Raw genomic sequence first — 13,525 nt, 5'->3', positions numbered from 1 at the left:
AGATCAAGGACAAAGGTTATTTTCTAAAATAATGATGCAATGTATAATAATTAAACAAAAGTGATGCTCCCAATGACACCACATATTTTAAATGTCATCTCTGTGCTGTATGAAAGAATTAATCAAACTTCCCACACTTTTACTGAGCCATAAAATATCAATAAAATACCTCGCCCATCAGATCATCTCCAGCAACAACAGCTATTTTCAAATCAACATCAGCTTTCTTTGCCACCTCTTGAAGACCAGCAGCACACGCAAGTGGATTCATTCCACCAGCATTACTAATGACACGAACACCTTAACAGAACAAAAAGTTCAGTGTTAAAACCACCAGTTATACTACAAAAAAGGCTTAACACCTGAGCCCCAGGATGCACTGTTGCATGTTGTCAAGCACATGATCAATCAGAACAATAAACCAAATGTTGTGCTTTCTTATCAAGTCAACAGATAAACAATAGTTGTGACTGGTACAACTCTCAAACCTAATAATAATTTAAACATCTACACTGTTCACTACTTCACTGAAGACTCTTGGGCAAAAACATACAGCTATTCTAACATTGCAGGCATAATCTGGAATTGTGAGAGGATTTTAGGGAGATTATCCACAAATCTGACTTCTAAGGAGTTGTGAAGAATATCAGTATGGCTGCATACTATTAGCATAAATCTTCTATTAGCATAAATCAGTATGTCTCTTCGACCAACAGAAGTTGGTCCAGTAAAAGATATTACTTCACCCACTTTATCTCTCTATTAATATAAACAGATAGATTGTCAGGAATTTTTAATTATGTGTTTTTTCATTGGAAAATGCTGATCAGAAGCAAAACTGTTCAAAGGAAAGGGTTTGTTGTGATAGATTTTTGCTTTTAGACAAAATTTTGAAACAAAAGTTTTAAATTGTCTAAACATCCTGTTTTGACACTTTCTAAATGAAAAGGTTGTTTTTCAATTCGAAATGACTTTTCATTTTGAAATGTAATTTATAGTATTAAAAAAGAGAAAAATAAAATGGTTGAAATCAAAACAAAATGTTTCAGAATTATCAAAGTGAAACATTCCAGTTGACCCAATCAATTTTTTTTCCCGGATTTTCTGTTCACTGAAGTTTTCAAGATACTTGCCCAATTCAGGATGGGGAATGTTTTGGATTTTTTTTTTTTTTCAAATTTGAAAATTCCCTAGGATGGGAAAACCATTTCCCACCCCACTCATTAAACAGTTAACATGAAACTGGATAAAAGTACATCTCAAAGAAGACAAGAAAAATGCAGTTTCCCTTTTAAAATAAATGCATAGCTCAATTTATACAGTAGGTAATATATAGTGTATTAGGTATGGGGAAAATGAGAATTCCCTTTGTTGAATGTTTTCATTCAAAACGTAGAAAAAACAGTCAGACTTCCTATATTCAGATTTGAAGTAACAAAGTACACAATGAAGATATGAACACTAAGGATCTGATCTTGTGAAGTTCTGAGCACCCCAACTAATACTGAAGATGATAGTAGTTAAGAGTGATGAGCACTTCAAAGATCAAGCTATAAATTATTAAAGTTATCCAACCCATATTATTCTATAGCATACCTTTCCTGTGAATGTCCTTAATATAGGGACCCATTGCAGTCAACACAAAATCAGGAGTGTAACCCAAATCCTGAAATAATAAGAAGTTATATAATTTACTTGCCAAATCTTGGTCATGGGTAAATCAACTCCTTCTCTTTATTGGCTCTTGGGTTGCAGAAAAGATCGAAAAACAGCGTATACTCATTTTCTTAATTCTATAATTAAAAATGGTGGATTTCTTTTTCTAAAGGAAACCTGTAAAATGTTTCTCCAAAATAAAAAAATTCTTAATTTAACAATATATAGATTAAAATGGACATCACTATATTTTTTCAGGAGTCTAATTATATATTATAAATACCATTATTTTTAATTAGCCTTTGGAATCATATAGGGAACAAATGATCCAATCAATTCTAATTATAAAGTAAAATACTAAATATTGACAATGTACAACAAAACAATTCACAGCTATCCCATTCAAGGAGAAGTTTTATTGAAGCCCTATGAATTGAGACAATGCATTCAAATTTCAAGCCATGTGTGCCTAACTCTCTGCTGGCATAAACTGACGGAACTCCTTTGAAGGCAATGAAGTTTTGCCAGTTTCATTAGCAGATATTTGGCCCATTGTTTTTAACTTTAAATTGAACTCATCCACAATCTAGTGGGACTACTCATGTGACTAAGTCTTTGCAGGATCAAGGCCTATGGACTCAGCCCTGCTCCCACTGAAGATAATGGGAAAACTCCTTTTGAATTCAATAGGCCTGACCTTATGAGGGACTGGCCAACTGCTGAAATAATAAAGGCTAATGATGTTTAGTACCACTCAAGATTGCACCCTTAAATTGATATATGAATGGTGAGGGATCATTTCCTCCTCCACTGAAATGCAGCAATCTCTGGAGCAGCCAAGATCAAGTATTTGAATCTCAAATTTTGTTATAATATGTTTATTAAACTTATGAAGCTATTGTACTATTACTATGTTTATATTAAAGTGCATCTTATTTTCAGACATGACTATAATTTACAGAATAAGAATGAATAATAGAAACTACAGTGACTACTCCTGCAGGCATTCTGCACCAAAAAAATAAAAATTCTGCACACAGTATTTTAAAATTCTATAAAATTCTGCAAATTTTGTCAAATAAACGTGGAGGCTTCAGCATGGCTTTGGGGAGCATAGGCCACTGGCTGCACAGAGGTGGAAGATCACTGTGCAGCTACCATCCTGGGACACGGACTCAGCAATGAGGCTGCACCCAAACCCTGATACAGTTGCAAGGATCGGGCCTGCCCCAGAAATACCCCAGGGTCCTGCCCCTCCATTCCAGGTGAACCAGGTATGAGCAGGCAGGCTCAACAAAGTAGGATCTAAGTGTGGAGGGGCTTAGTGTGGGGGGCTCCAGGTGTGGGTTGAGAGGGTTCTGTGTGGGGCAATCCGGGTGTGGGCGGCTCAGTGGGGAATCTGGGGGGGGGTGTTTCTGGATGCCCAGGGGCTTGTTGGAGGGTTCTTGGTGCAATGGTAATGGGACTCTGCAGGGGGATCCAGGGAAGGTGGTTGGGGCTAAGCAGGAGGGAGTCTGGGTGTGGGGCGGATAGAGTTCGGCAGGGGGGTCTGGGTATGGGGAGGCTCAGTGGGGCGTCCAGATGCTGGGGGAGTGGGGCAGAGATCCAGGTGCAGCTGGATGGGGTTTGGTGGGGTGGGGATCCGGGTGGCTCGTTGGGCTGGTCCAGGTGCACGGGAAGTGGAGCTCATCGGGGGTGGGGGGCTCAGGAGGAGGGACTGGGTATGAGAGGGTCTGGATGCACTGGGGTAGAGCAGATGGGGGAGCAGCTCCCTGTACAGGGATCCCTCCCCTTGCAGCTGAGGAGCAATGGGTACAGGAAGCAAGGGGGGGAGTTTACAGTGCTTCTTGTAGCTGGGGGAAAAATCTGGGGGTGGGTCTGACCCAGCCCCAGAAGCCATGCAGGGGAAGAGGAAGTCCTGTCCTCTTCAGCCTCGCCGGGACTAGCAGTTGAGCCCGGCACAGTGTAGGAGCCACCAGCCAGATCTTCCCCAGTCCCGGCCCCTGCCCCACAATGATTTACCTCTCTGCCGGCTGCCCTGGGCATCCGAAATATACTGCTGGTGAGGGTCGCATGACCACTCTTGTGGCTTCCCCTTGCTTCCCCGTCAGAAAGCCATTTTTCTGCAGGGAAGCAAAGAAATCTGTGGGGACATAAATTCTGTGCGTACACAGTGGTACAGAATTCCTCCAAGAGTAAATAACACTCTGATCTTCCAATATGTTGGTATTTCAATTAACAGTATCTTTCTAATAGAGCTATATTGCTGGTATTTCTTAGTAGTAAGATTTTATGTTTAGTCAATCAAATCAGATCTGCCAGCTGTCATCTCACATTAAAATAATCAAGACTAAATGTTTGCACTGTAAGACTATTAACATTTTCCTATGTAAATACTAAGTAACTACTCCTACTGATTCTTATTCATGCAAGTAGTCCCAGGAGCCATTGGCTGGACTGGGCCTGATTTATTTTAAAATCTTAATGTTTGTGGGATAATGCTTTCCAGCCAACTCATCACTCAGCAACTGAGTGATCATCTGCATCACTCAGCAACTGAGTGATCATCTGCATCACTCAGCAACTTGAAAGATTTGAAGCACTTTTAAAATACTGATCACTTTGTGATGATATTTGAACATTTCAAACAGCTCAAACTGTAAAACGCAGAAAACTAAATCAAACCAGCAATTATACAATTCTTTTGATTCTTTTCTCATGTGAAATTGCTTGAATTATTATTTCATAATTAAAATAATTCTTTCCTTACTGGCGATTTGGCTTTTGCAGCGGTCAACAGAGACATCGTAATTTCAGAAAGATAATCAAAAACCAGAAAATCCAGTTTTCCTCCATAGAGAAGCTGAGGAACTAATCAAAAAGATATTAAGTAACTCTGAGTTGGAAGTCATATTTTAAAATAAAAGCCGTTTCATTTTTGACAAACTAAATCAGAAAAACATACATTACTGCAAAGTATGAGACAATATATTAATGATAGAAAGATCACTTAAGATTTTGGGCCCAATCCTGCAAACAATTTTACTCACTTAACCAATTGGGTTAAAGTCAACGTGTGAGCAAATCACTCACACCTGCAAGTGCCTGTAATATGGGACACTACATATTTGGTTGTTTGGGGGCTGATGCTTAGTGTTGTGATCACTGTTTTATTTATGTATTGAGGAGGAAGGGGAAACTGTTTTTAAAAAACAAAGAGCCCAAACACAAAACACCACACCATACATCTAGAACTACCTAGGACACAGAAGGAGGGCGGGGGGGGGAGATGAGGCCCCGTGCTGGCTTTGCCAATGCCACTAGAAATGCTCCTTCCAATCAAGTGGGTCCGACAATTTTCTGAGCTTACGTCTCCCTGGCTGGGGAGTCGCCTGGCCCGCCTCGCCCGGGACGGGAGCTGACGGAGCGCGGGCTCTACACACTCCCACTCCTGGGGCTGCCTCAGTTTTGCTCCTGCGCCCGAGGACGAGCGGGGCAAGTCGCGGCAGCGGCTCTCATTCCGCGCGCCGCCCACCCCGCGCTCCCGGGACACACGCGCCCGCCCCGTCCGCTTCCGGTGACGAGAGGCTTGTTTTGCTGGCTTGTCACCCCACCCCAGCGCTCTGGGCGACCCCAGCCGGGAGCCCGTGCGGTGTGTGGCGGTGCGGCGCGGTGCGCGCTGCGGGGGGGAGGAGTGGGTGCATCTCCCCAGCCCGCTCCCCGGCCCCGCTCCCCCGGTACCTGAGGCCGCCGTGTCTCCCCAGAAGCCCGCGGCGCAGCCCACCCGCACGGCCGCGCCCGCCTGGGGCTCGCAGGAGCCGCCGCCCAGGTTGCTCCAGCGGCGGCAGCTGCTGCTTGTGGCCCGCAGGAGCCGTGGGGCAGCGGCGCCCCTCAGCCCCAGCAGCGCGGCGCAGCTCATGGTGGCTCCGGGCGGCGAGGCAGGGGCGGGAGGCGGAGGCGAAGGGCTGGGCCGTCGCTGACTCAGCCCCGGGCCCGATCCGGCTCCCGACTCCTCCACGCGGCTGGATCGGGCCCGATCGGTGCTGCCCCGTCCCCACCAAGGCCGCGGGGAGCCGGCCCTGCCCTGGCTCCGGGGCAGAGCGCTGGGCTGGCAGCACTAGGGGCCCCGCGAGCTAGTGACAGATTAGCCGTGCCTCCCTCCGCCGAAAAGTCACCAGCCAGGCCTCTTCCACCACGTGCGAAAAACAACAACCCACCCGCTGGCTCCTGCTGCGGGTCACCTCGGTAGCCTGTGGGCAAAGAGACAGAACCAGGAGGGTAGGCTTGTTATTGAGCCACCAAAACGTGTTAGGCCCTGTACAGCAATAGAAAGGCAGAGCTACAGCCCCAAGAAGCTTGCAATTTTAAAAAGCTGTAGCCAGACAATGATTGGGAAAAGGATGCAAGGGGCAAGCAGAACGAGCAGGGTTGAGATTGGCTCCGAGTTGTTACTTTAAGTGGTGGGAGTGGTGTCTGTATTTAACGTATATGATCCCTCCTACTCCTCTAAAAAGCCTGTACATGAACACACCTGATGCCACAAGGTGATCAGGGAACCATTCTTTGGGGCACAGCTAAACATTTATCACTGTGAAGAATGAAAGGGAACTAGCCAAAGTCCCCTTTTATTCAGTTAGCTTTACTTTATAATTTTTATGCATGCACAATAGTGTAGTTTTTTTAACATTAAAAATGAATGTTTACTTTAAAAATCTGATTTTTGTCCAATATTACTGTAATATCTGAGCACATAAGTAACATATATCAATTTGTCCTGGCAACAACACTCTGTAAAGTAAAGATGGGGTAGATCGTTATCCCGGTTTGACAGATGGGAACTGAGGCAGAGAGAAAGTCATTTGCCCAAGGTGACAAAAGAAGCCTGTGGCAAAGATAATAATTGCAGTCAGTGCTCCCAAGTCCTAGTCCAGTGTATTGACCACAAGACCATCCTTAAAACCTACATTTTGATCCTAAACTACTTCACAGTGTCTCTTTAAATCAGGAGCTAATATAACTCACATTCTGTCCTAATTGATTCAAATTAGGGTGGATTGATTTAAATCACCAGGTGGAAATTAAATAAATTTTTATCAGGTTTTCCATTTGTAGGTCAGTTATGTTCTAAAGAAAGGTGCATTCTCATTCCTTGATATAATTATAAAAATATGTTGGTTTACAACATAATAGAGCCTAAACCCTACATTTTGTACATCATTTTGCTATCTAGGAGGGTATGCTATAACTATATATATTTATTTAAGCAATTATACAGCTTAATATTTTCAGATTCTTATTTAATTGTATATGTTTAGTATGTTAGAAAATGGTGAATAATCTATTGCTTATTTACTACATAATAAACTTTTTGATCATGATTTGTATAAAGCTGCATTAGGATAGCAACTGGAATTTAATTAAACACACAAAACAGCACATAACATTAATTTTTATTAAACAAAACAACCTTAAATGTTTCTGATACATAAACTTCTCTAATCAAAATATGTTTCATATTTACAATGAAATGATTTATTAAATGGGGTTTAATTATTTTTTTAATTTGAATCTGATTTTTAATTTTTTTAAATTGTTTTAATTTTTTTAATAGTTATTTTTAAAAAGAAAAACTTACAGTGCAAATAAAATTTAAAAAATCCAATTTAAATAAAACTCTGGCTGCACTTTATAAAACATTTCAGGCCAAGTTCACACGTCATGTAATTGGGTACAAGCCTAATGCAGTCAGTGGATTTGCACCTGCTTACATCAGGTCTGAATTTGACCCTTTATTGACGCTCCCTCCACCCGGACACGCACACACTTCTGTATGTAAGCTAATGGAGAAGCTGGCAGAGGGAGGGAGGCGGGGGGAATCTCCAGTGCCATGTATTGACTGCCAGTGTTCTGAATCCTTGTCAATCAGGCATCAGGCAATGACAGTATCCATCAACAGCACTTATAAACAGTACTCCTTCTGCTAGACGTGTCTAGGTCACTTGATACCACAGTGATTAGGCCTCAACTGGAGTATTGTGTCCAGTTCTGGATGCCACATTTCAGGAAAGATGTGGACAAGTTGCAGAAAGTCCATAGAAGAGCAACAAAAATCATAATCAACTGAGGATAATCATAATAATACATAACACAATCATAATCAGCTGACAGGTTTCAGAGTGGTAGCCATGTTTGTCTGGATCAGCAAAAAGAGCGAGGAGTACCAGTGGCACCTTAGAGACTAACAAATTTATTGAAGTGGGTTTTAGCCCATGAAAGCTTATGCCCAGATAAATTTGTTAGTCTCTAGGATGCCACAAGTACTCCTCATTCTTTTTATAATCAGGTGAGGATCTAATAGTGTTCCTCCACTGCAACTGTCTGTGGTTGAGAAATATCCAAGACAAACCTCAGTTACTAGTATAAAACTGTACACATTCGTATACTATGGAAGTACCAGAATAAAATCCTGGCTCCAATTAAATCAATGGCAAAACTCCAATTGACCTCAGTGAGCCTAGGATTTCACACCAAGAAAGTTTATTTCCTGAATTTAAAAGGCACACTACTCAAACTAACTGATGGTGTTGAGTAAAAATAATTTTACTAGGATGGCCAGTAGATGGCTGTGTTGCACCACCTATTACATCCATGATCCTGGCCTAACACTGCAAAATAATTATCTGGTCAAAAAAAGAAGTAGCTTCATCATGCCAATAAATGCCAGTTGTTCGAGTCAACACCAATTGTAATTTGTGATATAACTGGTATATAATCAGGCAAATGTATGTATTGCTTGGCAGAGTTAAGCATAAACATGAATTAACTTACTTTGATGTTCTGCATAGGGGATTCACTTAGATTCCAGAGAGACAGAGGGTGCCTCACTTATTCTTGTAACTGCCCTCAAATACTGTCATACCATAGATTTTTACAGTGATTGTCCACAGGTCTTTTCTAATTGGTTAGGTCTTCTTTTGTCATACCTTATGCATGGGTAGGCCACCTAGAGGTCTGCATGTGCTAAAGCTAAACCAAGCACTTAATCCCTTACAATAGTCTATGAATTCATCTACTTCATTTAACTTGAGTGGAGGGCTGCATTTTTTTTTGTTTTATGGTAATTAAAATTGAGTTTAAAAAGTATATACATTTACAAAGGACAGGCTCTTTTTTTACAACCAGAAGAAGCGGTGACATAGGATACCTAAATGATAGGGGCAACAAAAGAGTCAGAGGGTGTGGGATATTAAGGGCAGTCATTTGCCAGTTTGCTTAGAGCTGCAGAACTAGAGCCAGCCCTTAGTATTATTATTATTTATTTATTGATGTATTTGTATTCCAGTAGCACCTAAGGCCTTAGCTGAGATCTGGGCCCCACTGTGCTAGATCCATCTATCTTTGAGTTTTATACTGCTGCCCATCACTGTAGTATCTGAGTACAAATACATAATAACAGATGCTTTCCTAAAGGGCTTACAATCAAAATAGAAAAGTGAACGCAGTGGGAGGGGAAACAGAGATATAGAGAGGTGAAGTGACTTGCTTAAGGCCACACAGCACGTCTGCGGCAGGGCTAGAAATAAAATATTGGTGTCCTGATTCCCAGTTCAGTGCCTATTCACTAGATAGTAGCCCTGCATAAAGAGCTCATTTTGGTGAATCATGCCTTTTGGGTTTGGTTTTTTATGTGAATCACCTAATCCAATGAAGTGAACTGTAGCTCACGAAAGCTTATGCTCAAATAAATTGGTTAGTCTCTAAGGTGCCACAAGTACTCCTTTTCTTTTTGCTAATACAGACTTGAAAAAGTAAAATTGCACATACAGGACATTAGATGGCACTATATGGTTATTACTGAAGTCCAGTAGTGACTGTGTAGTTAAGTTTATGTAGTAATGGTCTGATACATAGGGTTGCTAATAAGATATACGTAGATAGAAATATCTTTATTTCCAAGCCATAGTCACATGAGGGCCAGCTTACAAAAGGTGATAATAACCTGTTATATGCCAGGGACCAGTCACCACTGACTCCGGTGGCTACTGTGACAGTTTATAAAACACTTACTATTCTTAGCCTGATTTTGAACCTCCTCCCCTTTCCCCTAAAATTTGAGAGAGAAAAAAATGCCTTTTGGCCTCACATTTTGCTGGCCTAATGTTTATGTCAGAGAATTCTTTGGGGGAAAAGTCATTGTTTCAAATTAGGGAACATAAAAGAAACATTTTGTGTGTGTGTGTTTGAAAATTATTCTAAATTCTCTGTCTACAACACAAAAACAGGTTGACCCTAAAAACTTCAAAATTGTTTTGTAGATTTGTTTCCAGTGACACCTATCACACACAGATTATTGTTCTCTTTTTAGAGTTTTAGAACCAGTTCTGTAATGAGCTTCATACAGACAGACCCCAGCATCACCCCAGAGGCACACTGAAGTCAGTGATAAACAATAAAAGCTCTTTACTAGCAACAGTTAGAACCTCAGAGTTACAAACACCAGAGTTATGAACTGACCGGTCAACCACACACTTCATCTGGAACTGGAAGTATGCAATCAAGCAGCTGCAGAGACCAAAAAAAAAGAGCAAATATAGTTCAGCACTGTGTTAAAGGTAAACTACTGAAAAAATGAGGAAAGTTAAAAAAGATTTGACAAGGGTAAGGAAACTATTTCTGTGTTTGTTTCATTTAAATTGAGATGGTTAAAAGCAGCATTTTTCTTCTGCATAGTAAAGTTTCAAAGCTGTATTAAATCAATGTTCAGTTGTAAACGTTTGAAAGAACAACCATAGCATTTTATTCAGCTGTGAACATTTCAGAGTTACAAGCAACCTCCCATTCCCTATATGTTCATAACTCTGAGGTTCTACTGTATTTCATTGCCCAGAGATCCTGTCTGCAGGTACTGTAAGCTATGTCATACATTGGCTGAAACATTTCCACTGTCTGCAAGAGCAGCTCACAAGGAATATTACAGAGTTTATAAATTCCAGAGAGACTGCTGCAGAATTTAGAAGATATCTGATGGCTGCTACAGAGATTAGAAACTCTGTACTCCTAATTTGCTAGAAAAGAAGCCTCAAGAGGTAAATTATCAGAATTTTACAAGCTAAATTGTCTCTTCGTCTAAACATTTTTTAGTTTTAATTCTCAAAATTCTTCTTTATAAATGTTGTAATTGTTCCCTCAAGCCTCATGATACAAGTCTTTGCTGTTCCTGGAAACTGTCAAAAAAGATTAATGCTCAATAACTCTTGTTTCTAACCAGAAAAATTAAAAAAGAGCAAGAAACAACCATGTTACTATCAGATTAAATTATGCTTTAAGAAGCTTGGATTATATCAGGAAAACAGCTAATTACAGGGTTGATAATGCTGCAATGGAGGATAGTAAAGCTAAGGACAAAATTCTTAGCCAGATCCTCAGCTATGACTGAGGAGTACACAGTGCAAGTCAGAGAGTGAGCAAAGGTAGAACACAGCTCACTTTGGCATTCCCAATATCTTGAAGTAGCTGTGTTTATGATTCGTCCCCAGGCATAAGCTAGAGGAGCCTGTATGGGCATAGGATAGTGAGTTTTCCTTATTGCTGAAGAAAGTATGAGAAAATATCTTTTCAACATGTTTTGCTGGGTTTTTTGTTTAGCATGCAATTAAAAATCACAATTGCTAAAATGTTGTAACACAGTGTTCCACAAGCCAAACTCTCCTATCCAGTAATAAATTTTGCTATGTTGCCATTAGTGTTATTATCTGTCTGTTCCTTTCTGAAAGTACTACATCAATAGCTACAAACCTATAGTTCTGTTTATTGTACACCCTGGCCTCAGCTAATTACAAAATATTCAGCAAATATTTGAATTGATTTCTTATCTTATCATTACAAATTAGTGCACATTTTTGTTTAACAAATGGAGTTCACTACTCTTCTACTCAAGGTAAAGTATACAATGTAATCTCTCTTTTGAAGATACTCTGAAAATTAACCTCTTCTAAATGAACCAACCATCTAAACTGTTCTTTGTAAATAAGTAAAAAGCTGGAATTTGCAATGCAGCATTTTATAGAAAAACATTGTGTCACAAACTCCCAAAAGCAGCATACTTCAATGCTAATGCTCAAGTTGTTCCCAGCAAATCCTGTTGTGTTTAGGAATTTTAGCATATACAAATTTAACATTGTCACATGCTCTGTGACCCAGACGAACCCCAGCTATAACAGAGCAAAATAATAACATACAGTCTTTTGTAAGCACAAACTATATTACTCTTGTTGCCTTGTATCACATTTCTATTGTTATTAAAGCTATCTCCTCTCTTAATTGCTTGGGATTTGAATGGTACTTAAACAAAATCACTAGTGTTATTTATCATGTAAATGTGCAACTGGTTAAAAATGAATATGAGGAGACTTTTCAAAAGATTGATAATTCCTTCAAATCATCATGTTATTAAAAACCTGTTCCTAAGTTCTTTTATGCCTTTAGGATAAAATTTGCAAAAGTACTTAAGTAATTTAAGAGCTTAAGCCCCATTGATTTTCAGGCTCTTAAACCATTAACTGCTTCTGAAAATTGTACTTTTAATACTTTTTAATGTCAAAAGGAGTATTGGTCATTGAAGGAGTACAGGACTGGGCATGTAGAAATCTTTATAATCTTCCTCCAAAAAATTGTAGGTACTCTTTAAGGGCCTGTTATGTAACTCTGTACAATTTTCAAAACATACTCTGCAGAGAAACTGTAGTTCTGTAGTATGCAGGAAAAGGCAAGTGAGTCCAGACATAGATTGTGGGCCAAATTCTGACCTGACTTACACCAGGGCAACTTCATTGACTTTAGTTGACTTCAAGGGGCATTGCACAGGTGAAATTGAGTTAGGAGCAAACCTACTCCTACCTCTCTGGCTGCAGAGGATTCCATCCTTGATAACATAATTGATGTGCTTGCACTGCCAAAGGGGGACAATGTTTTTGGAGGTCAACACTGAGGGGCACACCCATTGCACATCATGGAGCTCAGTTCCATGGTGGTTTTCTGTGTGTCAATATGCAGTGGTTGAATATGAGAGCAGAGACTAGAAGGGTCTCAGGGTCATAGGAGCTGCTGCTACATGAATCCTTCCATCCTCTTTCCCCAGGGAGAAGATGTAGAAGCTATCTCAGACAGGCAACAACTTAGTGTTGAGTCTGCTGTCAGCACTCTAAACGACAAGGTTATCAATTTTTTAGATATAGACATTGAAATAAATATATGGATTGGAGACAGACCCTGCCTGATTTAAACTGTGAATGTATTTATCAGAGAACGGATATGGGAACATTGCCCACAGGCAGATCCACGTTCACAGAATTGTCTAAACTGGCAGTGCTTTTGCTGTGTAAGCTGTGCTGTCCTTGTAGGGCAGAGATACACCTACACTTTCTGCTTGTTTGCTCTTCTCAAACAAAAATTAAAACAACCCATGCCTGTACTGTCCTTAGTTCATGATGGACAAGGTGTGTAGGGTACTATCTTTTATTGGACCAACTTCTGTTGGTGAGAGAGACAAGCTTTCAAGCTTACACAGAGCTCTTCTTCATGTCTGGGAAGCTTACTCAGCATCACGGCTAAATACAAACTGGAACAGATTGTTTACCATAAGTAGTTAACACATATTCTAAGGCAGTGGTTCTCAACCAGGGGTCTGAGGTCCTCTGGGGGGCCGCGAGCAGGTTTCAGGGGGACTGCCAAGCAGGGCCAGGCCAGAAAGCCAAAGGCCCGAAGCCCTTCCACATGGGGTTGGAGCCCGGGCCCTGCACTCTTCCATCCAGGGCTGAAGCTGAAGCCTGAGCAATGTAGCTTTCCAGGGGCCCCTGTGGCATGAGGCCCC

At 40.8% G+C, this 13,525-nt stretch overlaps 1 protein-coding gene across 2 annotated transcripts in view; it reads right to left on the bottom strand.

The window, feature by feature from the left end:
* LOC144264082 (uncharacterized) overlaps nucleotides 1-5,826 on the bottom strand; it is a 105,981-nt gene extending 100,155 nt beyond the window's left edge. For both annotated transcript variants that reach the window (XR_013345942.1, XM_077815408.1), the window contains exons 1-4: nucleotides 5,398-5,826; nucleotides 4,427-4,527; nucleotides 1,597-1,666; nucleotides 170-300 (exon numbers count right to left, since the gene is read on the bottom strand). Coding sequence is in view for 1 of the 2 variants with exons in the window: in XM_077815408.1 (XP_077671534.1) it covers nucleotides 170-300; nucleotides 1,597-1,666; nucleotides 4,427-4,527; nucleotides 5,398-5,575 (480 nt within the window). In the remaining variant the exon portion in view is untranslated. The remainder of the gene's footprint in view (nucleotides 1-169; nucleotides 301-1,596; nucleotides 1,667-4,426; nucleotides 4,528-5,397) is intronic.
* Between the last annotated feature and the right edge of the window lie 7,699 nt (nucleotides 5,827-13,525).

Source organism: Eretmochelys imbricata, chromosome 4, assembly GCF_965152235.1.
Source record: "Eretmochelys imbricata isolate rEreImb1 chromosome 4, rEreImb1.hap1, whole genome shotgun sequence".
NCBI lineage: Eukaryota > Metazoa > Chordata > Testudines > Cheloniidae > Eretmochelys > Eretmochelys imbricata.
Note: the sequence above shows the minus strand (reverse complement) of the source record. Positions and strands in the feature narration are given on the sequence as shown.